This window comes from Cyprinus carpio, chromosome B14 (assembly GCF_018340385.1).
Source record: "Cyprinus carpio isolate SPL01 chromosome B14, ASM1834038v1, whole genome shotgun sequence".
NCBI classification, from domain to species: Eukaryota; Metazoa; Chordata; class Actinopteri; order Cypriniformes; family Cyprinidae; genus Cyprinus; species Cyprinus carpio.
Window position 1 is genome coordinate 19,851,982 of NC_056610.1, and position 27,790 is coordinate 19,879,771.

Consider the following 27,790-nt stretch of genomic DNA (forward strand, 5'->3'; position numbering starts at 1 on the left):
AACGATTTTGAATCGGTCACCACTGGCCCATTGAACCGAGACATGTCCTCTTTCGGACGTGTTAAATGCGCAGCTAGAATAACATATTAATTAAGTACATATTAACACAAATATATTAATATACGCTTCAGGAATTTAATCAAATAACACAGTTTAATATAGGATTACATATGTTTAATATCAGTGGAATTACAGCCTAGTTTCTTTCAGACATGTCAGATTCGTAATTAACCAAAAACTGATGAGTGAAGAAAATTTGTAGTTTAGTTTTATTAATTTATTGATTGATTGATATATGTTTAGCTACTCTTGCAAACTGATGCTATTAAAACCTACTGGAAACGTTTACATTTAACAAAACTAAATGTATATTTAATACATAATTTCGTTTAAACAGAAAGTAAACGATAAATACACGCATTAATATAACTTAATTACGCCTTGACGTAAAATAATTTCTGAATCATTGTAACCGGCTCTTTGAAATGAGCTGCTCGAAAGAACCGATTCGCAGAGACACCTTCCGCACTTGCAGTCAGATACCAAAAACAACCCGAACAAACTGTTTTGTCCTCACGCTGAGTGGTTTACCTTTTCCGAATTTGACTACCGCCACGATTTAACTTGTAGTTGTCTGTATGTACAATACAAAGGGATTCCGAAGATTAACTGAAAACTAATTCTCTCTCTTTCGCTCACATACACACCCACACACACTCAAAGCGCGCGCACCCAAGAGTGAATCGCGCTCGTGCGCTCGCTAACAGGTGTCTCTCTCACATGGCTCTGTTCTGTGTGCTGCTGTGACTGACTGCTTTGAGGGATGTTGCGAAACGTGTGCTCGGTGTCTGGAGGAACATCTTCTCCGTTTTTAGTCGGAATGGTCAGATAGTGACATTATCTGGAGACAGATGCGGTAAGACTGCAGCCAATTGAATGTAGAGCCGTTTGATGACTTTATCTCCGAAGAAAATTAGCGTTGGAGAGATGCGCGTACCGTCACCCACATAATTGCGTTTTGTGTTAAAGCTGTATTAGTTTACAACTCCTTTCCGCCGATCTGTCATTCTTATTAACAAACGATGGCGGTAACTTGTGTATGAAGACTTGGATGTGAGCTGTTCAGTGAAGATTTCCCTAAAGAAATCGTGTCGCGAAGGAGGTGGGGAAACGGATTGTGTCCTCTGAAAGTTTTGTCTGTCGCACCGTCAAACTGGCCATGGCTGCGGCGATCGCCAGCTCCCTTATTCGGCAGAAGAGGCAGGCGAGGGAGCGTGAGAAATCAAACGCCTGCCGCTGCGTGAGCAGTCCGAATAAAACCAAAGGAACATGCGAGAAACCCAGTCGACTCAGTGTCTTCTCCAGAGTCAAGCTTTTCGGCTCCAAAAAGCGCAGGAGGAGACGACCAGGTATGATGTTACCTGTGTTTTTGGATCCTGACTTAATATGGCTATTAGCATCTCTATGATTATCAATGCATTTGTGTCTGTACTTTTAAAAATGATGGATTTTAAAATGTTGCATTTTGGAATTTTCAAAAAGTACTTGCCATTCCTATATTAAGTAGGGCACTTACTGCTTACAAAAGTCAGCCAGCATGTACTTTCACACTTTAGAGTGAAATCTCATTCAAACTCAGAGACACGACCTTACTGAACTTTTCAGGGGGGCTCTTGTATACAGAATTGTATACAACTTTGTTATTCTGCAGATATTGTGCTGCAATGATGTTGATACTGATTCAGTGTCAGCTCTCTAGTGTGTTTCATCCCTTCAGAGACACAGGGACAATGGAAAGCAAACTAAGCAGGTTATCCTTTGGCACATTTTTGGACAACAGCTATCTAGCAAGCTAGATGAGTCTCTGGTGATTTAGTCTCACAATCTGGACCATATAGATATTCTGCAGCAAAATCTACTTTTTTTAAAGGATTTTTATAGTTTTATTAACTACAGAGAGTGACTTCGGGTTAAATAATTAAGTAACATAATTCATGATTGATATTATGATGATCTGTGTGTGGTCAGACTTTGTGTGGATGATCTGTAGTTTACAACTCCATAAGTTGCCCGACAGATCATATACTGCTTGGAAATCAGTAGAAATTTTCTATAATTGTGAAGTCCTTCCATCCATCCATCCATCCATCCATCTATCTATCTATCTATCTATCCCACGCACACATTCAGCACAACTGTTTACTTACAAGCTTAGTCTCAATTACCTTGCCTCCCTCCCCAGACAGCATCTTACATAACCCTTATGTGACACCTAAGCAGAAGTGTGTTTGTGTAGAGTGGCAGTTGTTTGCAGCAGTGATTCGGTTTTTATTAAACAGTCTCATGCCTAACAGTCTTGTTTACAGATGCACATGGACCAATGCACACATAAACAAAATCATATTTCCATATCCATGTTTAATAAGTTGAGAAGTGATGACTTTCGGAAAAAAATTTAGTATGTTCATTCAGACATTTCTCCAAACAATTTTAAATTAACCAAAATTTAACCTAACTTACACATGTGTTATGGTAATGCATTTTGGTTTATTCTGGATTTACATTTAAAAGGCTTATTTTAAATATTCCTATTCTCGTTGTATTCTCTTGACTGAAATATTAGGGGATGTTTTACATTTTAAATAGTTTCAATTATGTATAAATAGTTTTTATTATAAGATGTAACCTAATATCCACATTTTTTAATCTCCTGTGATAAATGAAAGTTAATCAGTGTTTATAGCATGATCCACCGACTCTCTAAGCCTTATTAACTGCAGATCTGCTGATGCAATCTGGTATTTTGCACAGGAGAGCTGTGTCCTGTATAGTTGTGCTTATTAGTTCCAGTCATAAAGATCAGACCCATGTAAGGTGATATAGCTCTCTGCATCAATATATTCACATGAATTCTTATCATGGCCAGAAGACTTCAGTTTCCTTGCAAATTTCAGCTCTCACCAATTTTCTATGTGGTGACTCTGCTGACTTTTCCCACATGTAGATATATATATATATATATATATATATATAATATATATATATATATATATATATATATATATATATATATATATATATATTTTTTTTTCTCCTGTTCTTCTGTCACTGTGGTCTGATCTCTTGTTTTTAATGCAGGCTCAAATCTGTAGACCATGGAAAGCTCTTGCTAAGCCAGGAGCTTTAAAGCCCCTGACACTTTCACTGTGGCAATGCCTGTTTAACCCTGTCTTTTTCTCATTCTCTCTCTCTACCTTCTGTCTCTTTGCAGAGCCCCAGCTGAAGGGGATCGTAACGAAGCTGTACAGTCGACAGGGCTTTCATTTGCAGCTCCAAGCAGATGGAACCATCGACGGCACTAAAGAGGAGGACAGTGGTTTCAGTAAGTTAGCTGGCTTCTTTTAGCATTTGTTCTCAAATATTCACCTGTCAAGACACAAGTTCAGAGTTGGAAACAAGGAAGTAGTGGTGTTCAGTTTTTAAGAAATATAGGAATTATTTTGCTTCACAAACATGTTTTTAGTCATCAAATGATTACGCAATAAATATACAGTTTATAATAAAGAATAAAAAATTATTTGGTTGCCAAATGTTAGTGGAACATGTCCATAGTTTCTCAACTAGGACAGTGAAGGGTAGGGATGTAACGATTAACCGCGAGCCAGTTGAAAATCAATTCAAATATTTGACGATTCAGATCGGTTGAGATGTTACACAAATCGCGATTCATTTAGGTGTAGGAGTTTATATGAATGCATGTCTGAGGGGAACTTACTGTCTTTAGAAAAGTTTAGATGGTATTTTTTCTTTTCATCTTGCCTCTGTATAATGCATATTAAAGTTCATAAGTGCAGCGCTGCTTTGTTTACAGAGGAAACCAAGGAAACACTTTAAGCACCACCTGCTGGCAGAGAGTGAATCTGCGTCTTGTTCAGCTCGTCTGCAGTTTGTTTCATGCAGATAATTTTATCTATAGTTTCACAAAACTGAAGTCAAATCATGATGTTTTTGCTTCAAATTTCAAGATTATACAATCTAATTTAGATTAAAAACTGCTCATGTTGCATGTATGCAGCATCTTTGTTTGGATCATGATTAAAATGCAGTGGTTGCATCAAATTTTAAATGGAAAGAGCACAGACAAAGCCTTATTTTGTTATATAAAGAGATTTATTATGTGTGACTTATTTATTTGATTTAGGGCTTGTTTTAAAATTTCAATTTAGTTATGTTATTTACATTATATTTAAATTTTGTTATTTAGCAGACGCTTTTATCCAAAGCGACTTACAATGAGGACAATAGAAGCAATCAAAACAAACAATAGACCAATAATATGCAATAAAAGTGCTATATTAGTATATTATTATAGTATTATATTTCAATTTCACAAAGAAATGTGCAGCATTTTTTCCAAGCAATAATAAAAGGACACGTTTAATTTATAATTTGTCTTAAATCTTATTTTGTAAAAAAAACAAAACAAAAAACATCGTGAATTCGTCTCCCTGTTAGAAATTGATCACTGGCGCTCTTTACTCAGCTTGCTTGTTATTGTTTCCTTGGCAGGTGTACTGCTCCTTCAGACTGCATTTTTGTCTCATACTGGCACTTATAGACAGTTTCAGCATTGCTTTTCACTTTTTAATACCTTTACAGTTCCTGTATTGGTCACAAGAGTCAAAGATTCTCAGAAAACAATTCTTCAGAGAGCACAGTCAGTGTAGCTGGAAAACCCAAGTACAAGAGAAACATTTTTAGGCAGATGTCCATAGTGCCGGAAAAAACAACTCTTTTTCAATACAAAAATTTTTAATAATACCTCAAAAAACAACTAAAAACATTTTTAGGCAGATGTCCATAGTGCCGGAAAAAACAACTCTTTTTTTGTCCCTTATGACCAAAGATCATTTTGTGTCATTTCAAGTCATCTTGCCGGGCACCTGCAAGTGTGAATTATTTATTCTGTATTATTTGAGCAATGCAGTGTCTATGAGCGAGGATGGAGCCGGCTGGATGGTTGGTAGGGCTCTAATTTAATATGTGCTATATCTCACTGACGCTAAGTGTCTGTGGCATTCTGGGGCCTGTAAATTAGCTTGACTCTATTCAATTAGTCATTGGGTGAAGATGACGCTCATATCGAGCAAATGAGTTTGTGTTGAACGGAGTCATTTGGAACTGTGATTACTCGAGTCTCCAAATCCCCTCATCCATCATGCTCATCTAGATTAACATAAATTTGTGTCTAGTGCACATAAACAATGTTTAACATGAAGAGCTAATTGAAATAACACCCTCTACTTGAAATTAAATAGTGGTTGTTTGACTCAAGCATTCGTGTTTTATTCACTCTTGAGTTGAATCTGCGCCACCAGTGCAGCTGGCCAGTCCATCTCTTGCTGCATGCTTGTTTATTTTCTTATTGTTTTCTTCCCCTGCGTGATTGACTGAGGTAAATTGAGTTATATAGGGGTGAGATTACATAACAGCTGACCTGCTTTTTCCACCACACTCCCTTATTTTGTGGAGAGAATGAAAAGCTGTTGCTGGAGAGGAGAAATGGGAAAACAGGGAGCTTCTATCTCTCACGCTACAAAAATAGAATTGTTAGGAGCTTGGTGCCCTTGTCTCCATAGCGACGGCAGTGCGGTCCTCTTGGCTCTCCTCTTGGTGTGTCTGTGTGTGTGTTTTTGATAGGGATGAGGGTCTGCTCCAAAGCTCTCTTTACTCTCTAGATATACGTCTCTTACCTTAACTGATGCCCATTGTGCTTCTGATTGTGATTTGAGCATGTTAAGTTTAAAATATTATGTCATTGTTTCACTTAAATCCCATAAATATGACATTAGTACTAGTTTTGAGGTGTTTATAGCATTTCTCAGCCAAATGGTAATTTTATTTTGGCCTAAAGTCATTCCATGATGCTATAAATAAATAAATGATAAATATTTTCTTATTTTCAAAGACTGTAGGCTTGACAGGAAAATTTAGGCAAAAAAACTCAAAAATCTATAAATTATTATGTTTTATTGGTTTTTTCTAACTGTGTGAGGATGACAGCCAGAATGAGAAGGTCCCATTGCCATTTGATAATGATAGAATCAAATGGATTTTATTAGATGAATTGGGCAGATCAAGGGGTTGAGAAGCGGACATTTAAAGATAAAGACCTTATTGAAAATTAGCTTTTCCATCTCTCAAGTCTGACTGTGATGAGCTCTTGGAGAAACAAGACAAAAGCTCATTCTGGGCTGTAAATGTCAGGTTTGGGTGCTCTATTGGATTATGTCTCTTTGTGCAGAGTTTTAGAGCTTAATTCAATTCCTAATCAATGTGCCTTGGCAGGAGGACTTTCTCTCCGTCAACATTAGGTTTTATCTCTGCTAACTCGCCTTCCGTCTGAAGAGTGGGCTGATGTGTTTTTCACAGTCGTATTCTAATCAGTCTGATTTATCTCTGGATATAATAAACTGAAACACTAACATCTGAATGAAATGCCAAAACGTTTCTCTAAACAAGCAATAAAAGTTTACCAAGTTTTACTGTACAGGGGTTTATCCAGGCATCCAGAATTAAACATCAAAATTAAAATGGCTAAGATCCTAAGGTAATATTTAAAGGGAATAAAAATTCTGCAATTTACTCACCCTCATGTCATTCCAAAACCATAAGACTTTTTTCATCTTTGAGACAAGTAAAGGCATTTTTAATGACACCTGACAGCTCAAGCATGACAACTTGATTTATGCACACACACACACACACACACACACACACACACACACACACACACACACACACACAAATCATCAAACAAGCACATTTGAGCTTCCATTTACCATATTTAAAGAGGTCTATGTTTGTGTGTTGATATGAAATTAAATCTGTTGATCATTTACAGATATTGTGTGTACCTTCAGAATACTTGGATTAAACTGCTCAATTCATATGGACAACATTTCTATGTAAACTTTTTGAAGCCTCAGATTTTTGGTTTTATTTTTGGGTGAACTAACCTTTAGAAATAAATAAATACATAGATTACATAATATTTGAATTTGTTGATCACTGTGTTCAATTTTGACTTACAGAGCTGTCATGTAACTTTAGAATTAAAAAGTGCTCTATGAAACCTAAGAAGAAAATGATTTATGTAGACTACATGTGTGACACTTTTATTGTGTTTTGTGTCCTTTTTAAAGCTTGAAGACCCCATTATTTGTGACTGCATTGAATTGCATCTAGATTAAATGCACATTTTGATGAAGTAAATGACAGAATTTTCATTTTTGGCCAAACTAATCCTTTATGTGTTATGCTAAGTGAACAGGAAGTCTTCTCACCCATGTTTTCAGTGATTGGGACTGTAGGAGAGACTCTTATTGAATTCTGATGGATGTTTTATTGGCCTTTTTGTAGAAATGAATATCATGCCCTCTTGATCTTCCCAGATCTCTTTGCTCAGGTGCTGTCTTAGGTGTGAGTAATTGAGTCTCCTCTCCACAACCCTCAGTGACCAAGCTCTGGTAATCCCTCTGAAATGAGGTCCGCTCGTAACTGCCTATGTGTCTGTGCCACAAAAGATGAAGATAGGAAAAACATATTATCTTCCTACCATACAAATGTAATCAATAGCTCATTAAAGTATCTGCATTTGGCATCTAAAACTCTAAATATGAGTCAGTGGCCATAGACCACAGAGCAGGAAGAGAGCAGATCTCTACAGGTGGACCTGGTTGGTGTCAGAGGGGTTCAGAGGGGAGAGGAAGGGCCTTGATGTGGGATTAGAGGGGATGGAGAGCACTCCGGACTGTTGTGTAAAATAGCAACATGCCCATCGATTGACCTCTGCAGGAAATAAGAAATATTAATCAAGAGCTCTCATGTTTATGATGAAAGGCAGAAGGGGTTTCTGGGTGAGGAAGAAGGAACGTAGATTGAGTTAAAGGGATAGTTCACCCGGATTTGCTCACCCCGATTATTTGAAATGAGATGAGAATGTGTAAATATTGACAAAAATTGGGATAGTTCACACAAAAATAAAAATTCTGTCATCAGTTACTCACCATTTTGCTCCAAACCCATAAGAGTTTTGTTTATCTTCAAGCATGCTTGTTTGAGTTTTCCCATTCACTATATTTCATGAGCAATACTGTATGAGCATTGATCAATGTTTTATGTGAATAAAAGCACAGATAATATAAAAAAATCATAATACTTCATAAGAATACTACTAAAAAATCATCATAAAAAATACTTCCTTACAAAACAATTTATTAACTAACTTAATTAACAAACATTGTGTAGAATGTGTGAAATGGACTTTCAGTGGAGGGACAGATATTTATCAGGTTTTGTTAATTTGTATTTTGAAGATGAACAAAAGTCTTATAGGTTTACTAGGAGCACTGTAGCCTCTGACTGAAATTATTTTAGGAGCACAAGGAGAAAATTTTGTGCACACCTTTAAATCAGCCTGCAACACAATAGATCACATATTTTCCACATTTTATGCAACAGAAATGGCAGTGCACGCGGTGGTTGTGCCAGTGCGACCACACACAAAATTTTGTCGTACCAGCAGAAAAAAAGGTAGCAAAATGCGAGCATTTATTCATTCATTATCCCTAACTAACCCTTAAAAAAATAAATAAAAAATAAAAAAAAATTGGTTAAATATATAAATAAATCACTAAATATTTACATTTTTAATTGAACAGATTTGGAAAAAAATTGGTCAGTTCAAGACAAAACTGTCGTATTACTTTAGATGAAAAGGTGAATGAGTGTGAGTTATTGACAGAATTTTTATATTTGGGGCAGTTAACCCTTTAGGAGATAAAATAGGGATAATATTTTAGATGATGTGAGTATGTATTTCTAAAACTCAAAATATTGTACTTCGATGTCTTATATGGTGGTCACGTGAAGGCAGTATAAATGTGCTAATCTAGATCAGTGTGCATTGTTCTCTGATAACACACACACACACACACACACACACACACACACACACACACACACACATACATACTCTCTGACTTGAAGGAAAGTACTGTAGCCTTTTACTTTACAACAACTTTGTTTCCTTAATTTTTTTATTTATTTTTTTTAAATCAAGCTAAGTTACATAACCAGTGAAATGGCTCATATGCCCCCCCAACCCCTTTCAAAAAGCTTGTGTTTTTTTTCTTCCCAAGCTTATGTTCCTCAGATACTCTCAGTGTCAGGGGTGGCTGGCTGGCTGCTTCTCTCTTCCCACTGGCAGAAAGAGGCTGTGTGGATGGGAGAGATTGTCAGCTTTGTGGCTTTCATAGTGACAGGGGGGACAGAGGTGTGAGGAGAGTTGGCACAGCCAGTGGTACCAGGAAGACAGAGCCCCACACAGCTCACTAACTCTGCTCAACAGATAGAGAATGTGTGAAAGAGACAGAGGGAAGAGTGTGAAACAGACAGAGAGAGAGAGCGTGTGTGAAAGGGAAAAAGAGGAACTATGTTAAAGAGGCGGCAGTTCAGAGAAAAGTGCCAGGGAGGGAGATGAAATGCTGCATGAGAATAAGTCAGGTCAAAGTGCACTGAATTTAACTATAAAACAGTTGGAAATAGATCAGGGTTAAAAATGCAGTAAAATGTGTTAAAAACCATTTCCATTAAAAAGTCATTTTAAAATGTCTTACTTTACAGTGTTACTTTAGTGTTTTTATATATTTATATACTCGCATATTTTACGTTATGCCTGTCTCTAACAGTTGACACTTTATTTGTTGTCCAAGATTTTGCTTTATATGTGAACACTTCAAATGGACTCAGACCATGTGGTGCATTTTGGGAATGTAAAATGCTCCAGGCTTGCTTTATTTTCACTCCCCCTAACATCAAATATATATATTTTTGTATAAGTTACTGCGATAGTGATATCCTAATCAATTAGCTCTACTATGCATAAATGTTTGCAAATATAATTATGAATTTTCTTTGTTTCCCATACAGCCATGTTCAACCTCATTCCGGTTGGCTTGCGAGTGGTGGCCATCCAAGGAGTTCAGACCAAACTCTATCTGGCCATGAACAGCGAGGGCTACCTGTATACATCAGTAAGTAACTGCAACTTTCTAATGCAGATGTTTGTTTATGCGTACTATACTTCACTCCTTCTGCTGTTTTAAACCAAGAGGGGACAGTCACACCACACTGCTGCTCTCAAATCAACACCTGAGCTCTAGTCATTAACACTCACTCCAACAGCGCACCCAACTCTCATCTCCTGCCAAATCATGATATCAGACACTCCAGATAAACAGACCCCCTTGTGACCCAAGATCAAATGGTCACATAGCCTTTAAGATACGTTGCTGCTCCCGAACCCCTTACTGCGCTGAAAAAACTGTCACTCCCAAGAGCACGGCAGTGTTTCACAGATTTATTCATATAAACAGATGAAGCCTCCACTGTGTGCTAGTCTCACAGCCTCTCTCCATATGGCATACTGTCAGAAAATGAGTTAAGTTACAGCTTTGACAAATATCTCAAGATGTTTTCATAACCTCAGCTCTAATCTCATAGTTTAGATTATGCGCAGCCCCACACGCTAAGTGGCGTGATTACAGGGTGGATGGCTTAGAGAAGTTTGTTTACTGGCTGCGGTCATGCCGAACTTTGCCCCCCCTCACCCCCTCACAGGCCTGACCTTCCGCCTGCTTCTACCAGATGAAATGTCGGTGCTCTGGCATTCGTCTTGGTTACTATGGTGATGCAGGCAAGGTAGTTATGTGGGTTGTGGAAATGTACACCAGTCCCAATCCTTTTTTTCAGCGAAAGATAGATGAGACTCTCTGCTTTCATAAGCACACGTGTAATCGTCCTTAATTAGCAAATTGCATATGGAGGACAGCTTGTAATTGCTCTTAATGTTTAAAAGTACATGCAAAATACTATGAATCATAAATGCGTTCAGTTGTCAAGCCTTTCTCTGAAACAGGAGGATGGGTGAGTTTTCCCAGTGCATGAATTGAGTAACATGGCTTTCATTGTAAAGATGACTAATATTGAAATGCTGAAACATTTAGAAACTCGTGAAAATATGCTGAACAGGCAGCCTACATTCCAACATTGATTGACTGTGTGAAGACATGAATAATGCAGTAACCTACCTACCAAACTTCTGCTGCAAGACAAATGTCAGAATTTCACTATGTGGCTGGCATTACTGGAGTTCGTGTTGTCTGACAGGAGAGAGTGGGCGCAAACGAATACAAAGTCTCAACAACAACAACACACTCTCTCACTCAATCTCGAGAAACCTCAGAAATCCTCCATATTATGAATAACAGTGGAATAATTGGACACTAAGCTTTGGAGAAGGATCATTGAGGAAACTTGGCAAAATACAGGAAGCAGATGTTGCCTGAGAAAGCTGGCCTGGTCTGAGATTGTAATGAATCAACTAATCGACTCCATCGACCAACTAGACAATATTAGTAAAGTTTACTATTTTCTCTAGATTTTACACAGTACCATTTTTTAAGTGTTTGAAGGAAGTCTCTTGTGCTCACCAAGGATGCATTTACTTTATGTACAGTAATATTATGAAATATGATAACACCTTAGTATAGGTACCAGTTCTCACGATTAACTAGTTGTTTATTGGCATGAGTATTACTAGCATATTGGCTGTTTATTAGTACTTATAAAGCATATATTCTACATACTTAATCCTACACAATACCTAACTTAACAACTACCTTACTAACTATTAATAAGCAGTAATTAGGAGTTTACTGATGCAAAAGTCGTAGTTAATAGTTAGCTAATAGTCAAAAATGGATCTTAAAATAATGTGACCTGAAATATTATTATAATTTAAATAACCTGTTTTCTATTTTAATATATTTTAAAATGTAATTTATTCCTGTGATGCAAAGCTGAATTTTCAGTAGCCATTTCTCCTGTCTTCACTGTCACGCGATCCTTCAGAAATCATTCTAATATGCTGAGATCTTTAAGAAACATCTCTTATTGTTTTTAATGTTGAAATCAGTTTTGCTGCTTAATATTTGGGTGAAAACTGTGATGTATTTTGCAGGATTCAAAAGGACATGATTTATTCGAAACAGAAATCTTTTGTAACATTTTAAATGTCTTTACTGGTACTTTTGATCAGTTGAACCCATCTTTGCAAAATAAAAGTATTAATTTTATTTAAAAAAACAGTAGTGTATAGTGAAAATGAAAGAGTAAATAATAATAATAAAAAGACATGAACCTCACTAAATTTGGAATTGTAAATTATTGGATGATGAGGTCGGGATGTGCAGTAGCTGTATGTGTGTTTAGACCCCCCCCCCCCCCTTTTTTTTTGGATACACTGTATGTCAAATTAAATATAATTCAAATTTTACCATAAAAATTGCTTCTTTTTTTTTTTAAAGGAACAAGATCCTTTTCCAGATTAGTTGACTAGTCATTCAAACAACACACTAACTAGTTCAATTTGAAAATCAATATTTTTGTACATCCCTAGTCCAGGAGCAGAGTTTTTCCAGCAGCTCGCTCATCCATGCTGCAAACCTGTTACCATCGAATCTGTCCTGCGTAATGCTGTTTTCAGGATGCTTTGGGCTGAACTCGCTAACAGCAGGCGGGAGAAAGACAAACCAGGCAGCAGACAAGAGACTCGCACATGAAGTCTGACAAAAGCATGTAATCTGATCATAACGTTAGGTGTGATACAGCTGTAACAGATCCAGCAGGAGCCTTTGGGGATGATAGAGAAGCACACACACACACACAGCTACTGCACATCCCGACCTCAAGCACACTATAACTCACGGCGGTTCTCTGTTCCCACTCAGTGACTTTGATGATGTGTGCTTCAGCATCTGTAATGAGAACATATGTGCCGGAGTGCTCATTAAATTAAAGCTCTGTTCTCAACAACAGTAACGTTGTGTCACCGTGTGGCATCCTGGTCGACGACGGCAGAAGGACAGAGGCTATATTTAACGCTTCTCTGAGTGACAGCACAGCAAGGTTCTGTAGGTGTTAATATTTTATTCTGACTGTAACCATTAGCCTAGAGAGTGTTAATACACATAGTTCTTTGAACATTCATCTCCGTGATCCCTGTATTCATTTCCAGTTTAAAAGCTTTTCCTGCAGTTGCATTCCATTATAATTGTCCAATATCGAATATACAATTTTGTAAAATGTTCAATAATATGGACATGAGAGGCGATTTTTGGGTGAATGAAAGCAGTATGTGCTGATGTTATTGAGTATACTGTAGCTCTGTGACGTAATCCAGCGCTTACACAGTGGTGGAGAGCTTTCAGCTGGCATAAGTGGTTGGTGATTATGGGTGAAGGATACTGAGTCTGTGGCATTACAGTAATCTAAACAGTATTATAAGGTCTTTTAATGATTTAGTGTGCTGTAATTCTGAAGTCTCTCTGTGTTCTTGTAATGTGTGTGTGTGTGTGCGCACACTTCTGGGGTTTTTATCCCCTTCACTGGCTCTTTATGTCTGCTGCTATGGAGCTACACACTGCCTGAGCCACACAGCCAGCCAATCACACACCAGTGATGTTGGGAAATCCCCAATCAATGGAGAGTAGGTACTGTAGTGAGTGACGTATGAGAGGTTTGAAGCGGCTTTTGTTCTGATGGGAGGGTTTACACCTGTTTCTGTTTGTAGTTTTCATCGTAGATTTTCATTTCCCCTTGTCTGTGTTTTGTGTATTTTGTTGTTAGTTATATATACAGTACACTACCATTCAAATGTTTTGGGGTTAGTATTTTAGTCGTGGCCTAGTGGTTAGAGAGTTTGACTCCTAACCCTAAGGTTGTGGGTTCGAGTCGCGGGCCGGCAATACCATGACTGAGGTGCCCTTGAGCAAGGCACCAAACCCCCAACTGCTCCCCATACCATACTTGGCTGTATGTCACGTCACTTTATTTTATTTAATTTTTTTAGAAATTAATAATTTTATTTAGCAAGGATACATTAAACTGATTAAAAGTGACAATAAAAGACATTTAAGATGTTACAAATGATTCTATTTCAAATACATGCCATTCTAGTCATAAAAAAATCCTGAAAAAATGCATCGCAGTTACCACAAAAATGTGAACATATTACTTGAGCACCATAAATTAGTGTTTCATTTTTGGGGGTATAGGGAAAATTTGATACATAACTTTTCTTTATATGCTCTGTAATTTGCCTCATCTATAAGTCAAATAAAAAAAATTCATGCAAGAAGTAAAATAAAAACTATGTAAGAGACATTTTTCTAAAGTTTAAGAATAAATATAAATAGAATAAAAATTATTTTCATTTATACAAACAAAGCAATAAATGTTCAAAAAGAGCATTATCTCACATCTTTTTTATTTAAAAATGACAAATTAGATTTCCATGACCATTTTGACCAATAATGCAAATTAATCATTTAATCATTGTTTTGAATCTATTCATTAATATGGAAAATTTGGGCTGATTCATGAAAGTGATTTGAACGTTATCATCCAGTGGTGTCTGTGCCCCTCAATAAAAAAAGAACCAATCAGTTAGTAGACAAACACAATGTGAACAAACACAAGCCTCCATAGTTATTACATGTGAAGCTAAAATGCATTGAACATGGACACATTGATTATCCAAGGCCATGGAAATATAGTAAGTGTGGCCAAATTATAAATAAACCAATGGCAAATGGAATAGTGAATGACGTTCGGTTAATTTGGTCTACTACAAGCCAAATCAACCATAACATGTCAGAAAGCAGTATCCTACAATTCAGCACTTTTACTACAACACAGTCAATCAGCAGTACAGAATTAAGTCGTGCTGACTCACCAGTGCAGTTCACTTTAAAGAAAAAAACTTTGCACAATAACCTTTTTTTTTCTTCTTTTGAGATCTGGCAGTCCATGAATGAATCCTTTTTCACTTGAAAGCATAGTGAGGGCGTTTAACCTCAGCTGACCCATTGCATGTTGTTGTAAAGTTTTAATTCTTCCCAAAGGTTCTCTCATATGGAGCTCTCTAACCAGGTTTACATGCACAAGAATATTACAACTCGAATCTGAATTTTTATTCCCTAGAAACCACTTAGCAACATGCTAAAAAAACATTCTCTGTTTTTGCAATCTGTGTGTTTGTGATCAGAAGGTAGAATATAATCTATAGAAAAAGAATGCATGCATGAGTGCATCTGTATGTCTGCATGCAAATGTATTCATCCATCAGCGTGACAGTGAGTGGGAGAGAGGAAATCAATTAAACATGTTCTGTTCTTTTTTACATTTAATAAATCAAACCACTTGATTCAATGCTAAGCTGTGTTTATTGGTAATACCTGCTGTTTGATCAGTAAACACACCAAATATTAAAACAACCATGCAAATATAAATGGTTTAATCACAACATATTACAAATGAACAGTTGATCAGATGACAGTCAGTGCACACTGGCGACGTGCGGGCTGTCCTGTGAGCTGCTCTGCAGGCGCATTTGAAGTCGAAAATCAGTTTAGTGTTGGGTCATTAAGAGCAGGCAGAGACAGGCACATCAATATTAGAAGTCCACACACAGACTACAGAGAAAGCACAGACACCGGAGTCTGCTGTAGTGGTCATAAACGACATTCTGCAAGGGGACAGTTCAGACCTTATACAACACTTTCTACAAATACAGTACACGTCGATGTCCCATGACTTTTCTTTAAAGCAGTTAAGACATAAATCCTGTATATTTTGTTTTGAGAACTATAAAATATGTTTGATTAAACTGTTTTGTAACAATCTGTTATTATTTAGACATTAGGAAATTGCAAATACCATAGAGAATAATTAAAAAAACTTAATTCCTATGTTTAGTTTGTCACTAGTACCCTATTTGTTCCCTCAATGTCCGATCAACTCGTGTTTGAGTCTTGGTGACTTGATAGACAAAAATATTGCAGTGGATTGTGAAATGTTTTATGCTCCTCTAAAACGACTTCACCACTGATGTAAATTTGTAAGCTTCCCAGGCTATTGGGAATATCTATTGGGAATGGCTTTTTTAGGCACTGTTATGGAAAACTCTAATTCAGTCTGGCACCATTATGGTATATAACACCCACAGATCAATCAAATGCTGATTAAATAAAAATCAAGTCCTGTCCTACATTATTTTCATATTCAGTATCCTGTTTCACTTTGAAATATGTCACATTACAGAAGTAAAATAGGTTGTGAACAGCAGTTCACATTAACTTGACAAGAAGCTGAAAAAGCAAAACCGTAGTCCTGTGGTATTCTTCTCTTTAAAGTTAGTGGCATCAGCAGTACGACTCTCTCGTTTTAGACATCTTGAGCTTCAATGATGATTCAATTATTCAGATGGGTGGTTGAGGTACAGGTGGAGAGACCTGGTTACCAGACATCTGTATTGCACCGAGCAGGAAGGAACAGCCTCTGACTGGAATAGATTCTGTCAGCTTTCCCATTTACTTCTTTTCCATAAATGGGATTGGAGTTAGAAGAGGGAGAGCGGGTAAAGTAATGAGACAGATCGAGAGAGGGAATGGGGGGAGGTACAGTATACTGTACAGAAGCTGAAAAAGAAGGAATCTTAGAGAAAAATGATGAGAAAAAGATGGTGGGAGAGGCGAAAATGTTAGTTTAAAAGGTTAGTTTTTGAAAAAGATATTGAAAGACAGAGGGAGCATTGGATGTAGGATGGATCAAGAGAGAGAAAAGCAATAAGGGAAAAATAGGATGGAAAAGAAAATATCAGATGGAGGGAGAGAGTTGAGCGAATGGCAGAAGATGGATCACTTAGACATATATGGAGACCAAGTAGAAACACTATCTGTTTCTAGCGCACACACAGCATCTCCTCGTGCTTTTCCATCTGGGAGGGGGAAGCCTTTTGGGAGAAAAGGGAGGGATGGGCAATGCGGGATTTCCCCCGTCAGAGGAAAAGATATTAGATACGAATCAGTGAGCTGGCAACAGCATGACTGCAGCTCCTGATATAATTACACTTGGAGATAGAATCTGCTTGAACACAAAGCACTACAACACCTCAATATCTGCTCTCTTTTACTCAGCTGTTAGGAGGGTACATTAGTCATGTGGTTAGGGACAGTACAGAGAAACAGCCAGAGCCCAGGTCAAGTCACTCGCCAAAATTAATACTTGTCAATGTCTAATGCAAATAAAAATTGGCTTTGAAAAGTGAGTATGAAAATGAATTTATTAGCAAAACACTGAAATCAAAGTTTTCATTCGATTTAACTGAAAACTGAAAATAAAATTTTGGTAATTAAATTACATGCGGTGGACGGAATTGCGGAATCCAGTCATAAAATCAGAACTTAAACTATAAGGCGGAATGTCACAGAATTTGCCAAATTTTGGATTGGTACATCAAAAGTAATTATAACTGTAATTTTTTTTTTTTAAATTAATTAATTAGAGATGGTTTTGACTATTAATAGTTAATTAAACCATTAAAAATGGAATCCAGAATTTGGTATAAAAAAGAATTTGACCAAAAATAAAACATGCTTCATGGGGCCTTAAAATGTCTTTTTTGTTAAACTATTAATAAATTGCTACTTAATATTTTAAGTTTTTGATTTCAATTAATTAGATGTGCTTTTTGATGAATACAATTTTACTTTACCATCAAAACAGAGTCTAGAAAAATTTAAACGGGGAATAAAAACAGCATCCAGAAAAATGAAAACAGAAAAAAAAAAGGAATTTGAAAAAAAAAAAAAAACTGATTTCATAGGGCCCTAGTAGAGTTCTTCAGGCAATAAGCCACCTCTCAAACGGTTTCAGTCAATTATTTTGGCCCTCCAAATCTATTTCGGGCCAAAAATGCCATTTATTTATTTTGCCATTTTGGTTGAATATTTTCAGTTTCCAAAATTTTCTGTGTATCACTAAATGAAAGTGTTTTTTCCCATGTGGTGACAGATAGATGGAATATTCATTTTATTAAGCCACCGAAGCAACAATAAATAAACAGGGGGATACTGTAGAGCTAAATGAGAGATTAATGTATCTCGCCCCATCAGAGTGCACATTATCTGACTTTTTTTGTTTCACTCCTCATTCTCAGCACTGCTACAAGTATGTGTGTGGTAATTCGATAAAACTGCCTCCTTCCTCTGTTCTCCACAAGACATCAGCGGGTTCCCAAAAATATCTGCTGTGTTTCTATGTATATAGCTGTTCTCCAGCATTTTTAAATGATACCACTGCTTGCTGCAATTTTCATCAGTGTTGGTGATAAAATGGCATGGACAATTAGGAAAATGTGTTTGCCTTTTCTGCACAGTGCACCTCTCATCTAATGTACTCCATCTGGAAGCCGTGTTACAGTATGTGGTGATGCCTATTCTTCTTCTCTGTGTGCATGGAGGTACAAGAACATTTGTACTGCGCATGATACTGTGGTACTTTCTTGTCTAAGCCAGTGATGTTAATAGTTCTTATGTCCATTTAGAGAAAGAGTACTGTGGCATGTTGTTTACACCCACATCACATATGTTTCGACCAAGTATACCACAATTGCAGGCAAAATAGAGGCTTTGTCTCTGAAATTGAACTGCACCTTGGTTATTAATACTGTTATGCACTTGTGGTAATGCATTGTGCTTCTTTGTTGATGCTGAATGGCCTTAGTCTCAAGGTTCTGACAAACCTTATCTTAAAAAAGTAGAGGAGGAAGATTGTGTTGAATTTCAGCATTAATAGATTAATATGATTCATTACTCTTTAAGTCAGTTGTGTCAGGCAATTGTTCCAGGTCCTGCCCTTACAGCAGCGGTCACCAATTAGTTAACCACAGTCCAGATGCAAGCCTAAGATCGGTTTCACTCAGAACACAAATCATTTTTCATACATTAGCATAATTATAAACAGTGTTTTTCTTTCTCCACATGGAGAAGGTAAGAGATATCATTAACACATGAAATTAGACACTAGTTACAGTAGTCTGATGCTTTTTTTTCTGAGAATATTATTTATTTGTTCATTTTTATAAATATTACCTTTGGCACAGACTTTTGGTTTGTGTGTGTGTGTGTTTGTTTGTTTTAAGCTGCTTTGGAGCAATTATGAAATGTGCTATTCAAATACACTTACATTCAGTTTGGGGTGTGCAAAGTTTTTTTTATTATTATTAAAAATACTTTTTTCAGCAAATATAAATTAAATTGATCAAAAGTAATAGTAAAGACATTTGTAATTTTACACAATTTCTATTTCAAATAAACACTCTTTCAAAAATTGTTGATCAGAGAATCCTGAAGAAAAAAGTTTCCACAAACATATTAAAAAAAAAAAATGATTTAAATAAAAAATGATTTCTGAAAGATCATGGTGACACTGAAGCTTGGAATAATGACTGCTGAAAATTCAGCTTTGCATCACAGGAATTAATGACATTTTAAATATATTAAAATAGAACATTTTAAATTGTGGTAATATTTCACAATAATAATAATAATTTTTACATTCTTTTTGATCAATTAAACTCAGCCTTAGTGGGCATAATCTTACTGACACTAAACTTTTTCATACTGTAAATTAAATTAAACTGAGTTGTTTTTAATTCTATATAATCTGTAGTCTTGACTGTTTTGTCTTTGTAGGGTTTGAAAGGTATTTTGGCTGCCAACTTGACCATTTAAAATGAAATTTGTCAAAGCTCACACACACACACACACACACACACACACACACACACACACACACACACACACACACACACACACACACACACACACACACACACACACATATATATATAGCCATATACCATATTGACTATTTTAGAACCTTTATTTGTTCAAACCTTTGCTGGGAATGTAATTTAGAGAGGCATCTAGAAGCTTTATGTTTTTGTGTTTTATGGATTCGGTGGTTAGCATGTGCCATTTAGAGTCATCCCCGTTTCCTGCCCTCATCCTCTCAACATTTTGCTCTTTTGTTTTTGTTTATTATGATAATTATGATTAATTATTCCTGATAAGATTGGATGCAATCCAGTCATTATCGAGAGCCTCTCTACATAATGCTTTTGTGCTCCATTTGGTCGTAGCTAATTATTATGACCTTCAGCTGAGACATTAACAGAATTATTAACAGAATAGCTGTATATGAGGCACAAAATATAGCAGTAATTTATTTGAACTGAGGTATAGGATGTCTATGAGGGAAAATTTGTTCTGACTGGAAGCATGGATCAGATGAGATGAGATGAGATGAGATGAGATGAGATGAGATGAGATGAGATGAGATGCATCGCATCCTTTCTTTAAGTTCTCACCCTGACTGAACCCAACAGAGTGTCTTTACCACAGTGCTGATAGCTGACCAAAGATACTTCTAACATCTTGATGATATTTATCTCAGGCGAAGTATCGATCCCAGATCCGTCCCTGCGTGTCTGCTCGTAGGATCTCACACATAATCAAACTTTCTCATCAGGCTGACCGCAGCCCCTCAGAGTGCAAATCCTTTTAACGTCCACACTTCCCAACCACTTTCTGTTTTCGGGATGTTTATGGGATGTAGCTCAGAGCTGAGTCGACAGCCTGTCCCAGAGGAGGTGCGATGTCATGGCTGGTCTGTGACATCAGGACTGTTCCTGTCAGAGTGTGTAGGAGCTCAGTGTCTGTGTGAGTCACCCGGAGCAGAAGGACGACTCCAGCCTGTACGCTGAATATTGGAGCACTCCTGTTGGCCCCAGGCCGGCTGGGAAACAGAGCATCCTGTGATGAGAATGAGAGTTCAGGATTTTTATGGATACACGATGAAGGGACATTCTCAGCATTGCTGCATTTGTTACAAATTCCCTTTAAGGCAGTCAGTGTACTCTGTGGTTGTCTTGGTAACACACCTGAGCAGCTATATACAAAGCACATAACAAAAACATGTAAAAAATACTATAAAAAATTTTTTTCAAAAAAATATATACATAAATATATATATACAGTACAGACCAAAAGTTTGGAAACATTACTATTTTTAATGTTTTTGAAAGAAGTTTCTTCTGCTCATCAAGCCTGCATTTATTTGATAAAAAATACAGAAAAAAATGTAATATTGTGATATATTATTACAATTTAAAATAATTGTTTTTAAATTTATTATATTTTAAATTATCATTTATTTCTGTGATGCAAAGCTGAATTTTTAGGATCATTATCACATGATCCTTTAGAAATCATTCTAATATGATGATTCATTATCAAAGTTGGAAACAGTTCTGCTGCTTAATATTTTTTCAGAACATGTGATACTTTTTTAGGATATTTTGATGAAAAAAAAAAAAAAAAAAAAAAAAAAAAGCTTTTTAAAATATATATATATTTTGTAATAACAATATACACTACTAGTCAGTAATTTGGGGTCAGTTTTTTTTTTTTTTTTTTTTTATACAAAATCAATACTTTTATTCAGCAAGGATGTGTTAAATTGTTAAAAAGTGAAAGTAAAGCAATTTTATTATTAGATTTTATATTATTAGAATTTTTTTTTATTTTGAATAAATGCAGTTCTTTTTAACCTTTTATTCATCAAATATATTAGACAGCACTCAACACTCATAATAAATCAGAATATTAGAATGATTTCTAAATGATCATGTGATAGACTGGATGTTACATGTGACACTGAAGGCTGGAGTAATGATGCTGAAAATTCAGCTTTGCATCACAGGAATAAATAATTTTTTTAAAGTATATTCAAATAGAAAACTATTATTTTAAGTTGTAATAATATTTCACAATATTATAGTTTTTTCTGTATTTTTGATCAAATAAATGCAGGCTTGATGAGCAGAAGAGACTTCTTTCAAAAACATTAAAAATAGTAATGTTTCCAAACATTTGGTCTGTACTGTAGATATATATATATATATATATATATATATATATATATATATATATATATATATTTTTTTTTATTTTTTTAACTGTATCTATTTTTTTTTTTTTGGAAAGAAATTAATACTTTTATTCAGCATGATTCATTAAATTGATCAAAATGGAAAATAAAGACCTTTATAATGTTAAAAAAAGATTTCTTTATTGAAACAAATTCTGTTACTTTTACCTTTTTATTCATCAAATATTAAGTTTAATCAAACCTCAAAGAATCTTGAAAAATATATCAAGGTTTCCACAAAAATTAAATTAATAGATAAATTTTTATGCACCAAATCCACATCCACATTCTGAAGGATCATGTGACACTGAAGTAATGGAAAATTCTGGAAATTCAGCTTTTCCATCACAGGAATAAATTACATTTTTAAATATATTAAAATAAAACAGATTTATTTTTTAAATAGCAATAATATTTCACGATATCAGCGTTGGTGAGAATGATATTAAAAAAAATATATACTTTTTCCTTTTTACTTTAAAAGTATCTATATAAGGCTGAAATCTCCAAAATGATTATGAAATCTTTTACATTTTTTCAGAATATTTTTCAAATAAATAATTTTATCATGAAGTTCACAAATCATGCTTAAGAACAATCACAGCCAAACAGAAGATATTTCATGTTTAATAGAGTTATGTTGCACTAGATTTCAGACCAATGAGCTTTCACTGGAGCGGTTCAGCACAATGCTGGAGACCTCAAGCTGTTTTTTAAATGTCTTGATTAACAAACTCATGTTTTTTTGGAAGAGATTTAAGCGTCTCATATCTGGTTAGCTTATGCTTGATTGTCACAGATTATGTGCAAATGCACTTATGTAATTCATGGAGGTAGTGAGATGAAATAACACAATTGGCTGTTATTTAATCTGTTGTCTCCTGTATAAATCTCAAACCTGCTGTAGATTTTCCTTTTAAGTGCATCAAGCTCTCAGAGCTGAAACACTGAACACTTTCCCCTAGTGATGTTTGCAGAGTGACACAAAGATTATTTACCGTTTCTTTCTTCCCATGGCTCTGATGAAAAACATAATTTAATTTACAGCTCTCTCTGTAATATTTCCACATCATTTGCCACACTCAAACAGTAAAGATTACAGCCACAAGACCCTGAGGTTCTGTAATCCATTTTAACAGAGCCGTTCAGTTACTGCAACAGCAACCCAACGGCTCGGCGTGGATATTAATCTAGCCTCTTCTAATGACTTTCTGTTTGAGTTTACTTTGCTCCTGCATTTAAAGAGATGGATATGGTACAAGCACATGGATTTGAAAAATCAAGCATTATAAATCCATATGTGTATAATATTATCAATATGAGTCACTTCTTCATAGTGATGTAAGAAATACATTACGTTTCAACCAGTTAAGTTTTGCATGGTTCACCATGCCTGGACAAGCTGGTATATACTGTAAACAGGAAGTGTGGATCCATGAGCAGAGGTGTGTTGTTGTGGCTTTGCATAGGCATTGATTTATTTTGAATGCTTTATTGGGCAGGCGAATGAGTTAGACACCTCTTGAAAAGCAATTAGTTAGCCAGATAACATGCAGAGTAACGTAATTTGCTGTTGCTCCATGCACTGTCTCTGATCTTTTCACCCACTTACACCGTTTGCAATATCCTAACGAAGCACATAGTCAATACAGGATCAAGCCTAGTGGGAGGTGAACGTTTATAATGACTCCGTGAAGTGCACACGGTGTACTCGCACACATTCAATACGGCCGGATCCATAGACCGAGCTGAAGAGCCATCCATCCCCAAACTCCATTACCATGTTTATGCAACACTACAGCATAGATTGCTTTTGGAAGTGTTAATGAGAGGATGCATACAGCAGAAGAGTTAGGATTATTAGGGGGAAAAAAAACAGATAAAAGGGGAAGTAGTGATATGAGGAGGATGGCAGAGGGACAAAAATGCAAAAGTGTTTTTTATTCATTTTTTTATTAAGGCGAGACACTGCAGGCAAAAGCTGTTTTTATGCACCTGGCAATTTTAAGATTTAGGGTTTTTTTGGCTTTTTATGAAGGTTTTTTTTTTTATGCAAATTAGTGCATGTTTAATAAGATGACACCTTATTTGCATATTTAAACTACATTTCAGAAAACATGTAATACAAACAAATGTTTTTAATTCTTAATGTAATCAGTCAAATTTGTAAGTATGGTGATATCTTTTTTTTTTGCAGTATTGTTTTAATACCATTGAGATATTAATATTATTTTTAATATTTATATATTATATTTATTTTGTGTTTTTGTCATTTTTTTATAATTTTTTATTTTTAATATAGTTTTTATCGATTTTATCTCAATTTAGTTTTTGTTTTATCTCAATTTGAGTTATTTTAGTACATTAAGTTAAACTAAAGGAAAACAAGTGAAAGTTATCTTTCATTCTACTTGAAGTAAAATATTCTTTGTATATTTTTATTTCAGTTAATATTTATTTTATAAAAAAAAAATTGTTGTTGGTTTTAGTTTTAGTTGATTATAATAACCATGGTTTTCAAACAGATTTTCCTCCTTCCCCCTCATCTGCCATTGGTTGGACAGACAGATAGTCCCACCCCAAAACTCGTGCCATTGGTTGATTTTGTTATATGGTTTATACTTTTGCGGGGATATCAGTCTATAAAATGACTTATAGTTGTCTTTGCATAATAACCTGAGAATTAAAATTATTTTACAGTTACTCTTTAGACACTGCTTTTGTGTCATATAAAGGATTCGAAATTTCAGACCTCATCTTGCATCTCTTTTCTCCTCCCTCCTTTGCCCTTCAGGAACACTTCACACCAGAGTGCAAGTTTAAGGAGTCAGTGTTTGAGAACTACTACGTGACGTACTCCTCCATGATCTATAGACAGCAGCAGTCGGGCAGGGGCTGGTACCTAGGCCTGAACAAGGAAGGAGAGATCATGAAGGGCAACCATGTGAAAAAGAACAAGCCCGCTGCACACTTCCTCCCCAAGCCTTTGAAAGGTAAGTCACTACTTCAATACAATATGTAGTCGCTCTTATTGCTATTGACGCAGTTAAGTTGCTGTATAAAATGATTTTTGAAAGTCAGTATCCAGCTCTAAAACATTTAATCAACTAAAAATGAGTGCGAGCTCTATAAAAAGCATCTCATAATCATGAATGCCTGGAAAAGACATTTGTTAGTTTGTGGGAACCCCGATGATTCATCTACCGGACAGGAAATAAAACACAAGGCATCTTTTTATTGTATATTGTACCTTTTTTTCATAGTCAGAATGGAATTTCATTATATGTACCCCACTGAATGCTCTAAACTAGGGCTGCACGATATTGAATTTTTTTTGTTTTTCTGCAATATATATTGCGATATAAAAAAAAAAAAAATCACAAGATGACTTGAATATCTCTATTTGGAAAAAAAAAAATATCAATGATTTGGGTGATTTTGTAGGTGAGTAAATCAGCATAGAAAATAAACAAATTACAAGGTAAATATAATAGAACAGATACAAATAAAATAATAAACTATGCTTTATATTTAATAACAGTATTCAGGTACAGAAATTGAATAATCAAATGTAAAATAACACGGCATAGTCTTCACTGTATAAGTTAAATGTAATAAATCTGTGTTAAAGCTACAAAAGTGATTTTTCTGTGTTTTGTTTGATTAACATTCACGACACAGAAAGCAACATGAACATTGAACTGCTGTGAATCAGTATACTGATACACTTCCATTTTCTTTCTTAATTGTTTACCTTCACCTAAGCCATAAGCCATAAAACTGTCAAAATATGTGACTATCGCAGATGTGCACATGGCGATATCAATGCTGAAATGATATATCGTGCAGCCCTACTGTAAACTACAGGCTCCGGACCTATGAGCACACAATCTGCCCTTCCATTGTCCCTCCACCGCTGTTCTCTCCACGCATCTGAGGGGAACGCTGGTCTCAGTCTCTTTGCTGAGGTGATGAGGTATGGATAGTGGAGTCCGTAAGGAGCGCTGCAGACGCCAACACAATCAGACAGTTTAAAGCGTTGTCTGTGGCAGAAGGCTCTGGAATGATAAAGCAGCTTTTGACAGCAAACAGCACTGTATCCTTCCATCCAGGCCAAGGCAGCCATCTCAGAGCAGAAAACAACAGAGCTTTGTGCAACTGTCAAAGTTCCTTGTGGCTTTCCTCTGCCGGCTGCATACTTTCTTGTCAGCGAACACAGAGAGAGTGCACTCTAAGCACAAATCCAAACTCTGTGGATGTTTTTTATTGTTTTTGTTGCCTTGAAAAAAGGATGAATGAAAGCTTACATTTTAAAACATTAAGAGAGACTATGCATAAATATTACATTTATTCCTGAGCCTGTGCCAATTTCAAGGTAAACATTTCGTTTTATTGCTTTTAGATTGACTTTTAATGTCTTGCTCGTCATTTAGTAAAAACGCATAATTAGGATTTTTCTCTTAATGAAGATGAGAAGGTTCTCCAAACTATGTGCTGCTTTGTCTTTTTGTTAAGCAGTAACTTATCAAATGACTCATGCTGCACAAATGAGTTTTTGAACATAATGTCTGATAATGTCATGAAATTCAGCTACTTAGCGAAATCAATAACACTTTTCATTGCTTAAAGAATTAAAACAAGGTCTTTTATTTGATTATAATTAAAAATGGAGGCTTAGCAGCTGAGAAACATTTTGTTCTCAGAGAAAATGCCTTAGCCCTTGAAAATGCATTTCCTTTTTCTAAAGAGGTTTGTAGTGTGGTGACAGGATAATGGTGAGTGAGGGTAATACAAGAGACAGCAGAAGTAATGCATTAGCTTGGAAGGACAGTCTGGTGTTACTGGCTCCACACTGCATTCACTGTGTTGATGCTTTACTAGAGCTGATTTCAGAGGCCAGTGCACAGCCATTGAGTGGGATTTATGCTTAAACAAGGTGAAGATGCAATGTAAAATACACCTATTCAAGATCAGTAAGATTTTTTTTATGTTTTTCCAATAAGTGTCTTATGTTCACTAAGGCTGTGTTTATTTGATTTTAAAAATACAGTAAAACACCAATATTATGATGCATTATTACAATTGAAAAATTGTTTTCCATTTTACTTTAGTCTTCAGTGTCACATGATCCTTCAGAAATCACTGATTTGCTGCTTAAGACACAATTTTATCAATATTGAAACTTGTGCTCCTTAATATTTTTGTGAAAACTGTGATAATTGTTTGGGAATAATTTCATGTATAAACAGAATTTCTTTGAAATAGAAATATTTTTGAACATTAAAGTCTTTACTTTTGATTTATATAATGCATCCTTGCTGAAAAAAAGTATAAAAATCTCAATGTCCCTTTTAAACTGTAGTACAGTATATACAAATATATTAATTTTTCAAGCTAAATTAAATTAATGTACATTAATGTTTTACAGATGAAAATGAACTAACAGGAGGGCTGGGCGATATGGCCTAAAAAAAATCCCAGATTTTTTCACAAAAAATCTGATTTACGCCCACTTAGAATCAGTATTCATATGATAAAGAAATTGTTAAAAACAAGTTTTAATTTTATTCTTTATCATTTACCAGTCAAATTTATAACTGAGACAAGATGATTTAAAAAAAAAAAAAAAGGGCTAGAAAGACCTTAAGGTTTTTTTTTTTTTTTTTACACTAGCCCATCATGCATCTAACCATCCAAGTGCACACTCGGCGTTAAGAGCTGTTAAGATTAAAACTATCAACTCCGCAGTGAGTCAGTGTCATGGACATAGGACAGAGCAAGTGTAAATATATTTTCTAGTCTATATTTCCATCTTGTAATGCCACTGGTT

The 27,790-nt window shown here is 35.5% G+C and overlaps 1 protein-coding gene across 4 annotated transcripts in view; it reads left to right on the forward strand.

The window, feature by feature from the left end:
- fgf13a (fibroblast growth factor 13a) overlaps positions 1-27,790 on the forward strand; it is a 115,347-nt gene that overhangs the window by 81,032 nt on the left and 6,525 nt on the right. For 3 of the 4 annotated variants that reach the window (XM_042738461.1, XM_042738463.1, XM_042738462.1), the window contains 3 exons: positions 3,272-3,382; positions 9,994-10,097; positions 24,755-24,953. In XM_042738461.1, coding sequence (XP_042594395.1) covers positions 3,272-3,382; positions 9,994-10,097; positions 24,755-24,953 — 414 coding nt within the window. Of the gene's footprint in view, positions 1-412; positions 1,410-3,271; positions 3,383-9,993; positions 10,098-24,754; positions 24,954-27,790 lie in introns of those variants that run through there. The other variant, XM_019115435.2, reaches the window with a different exon arrangement.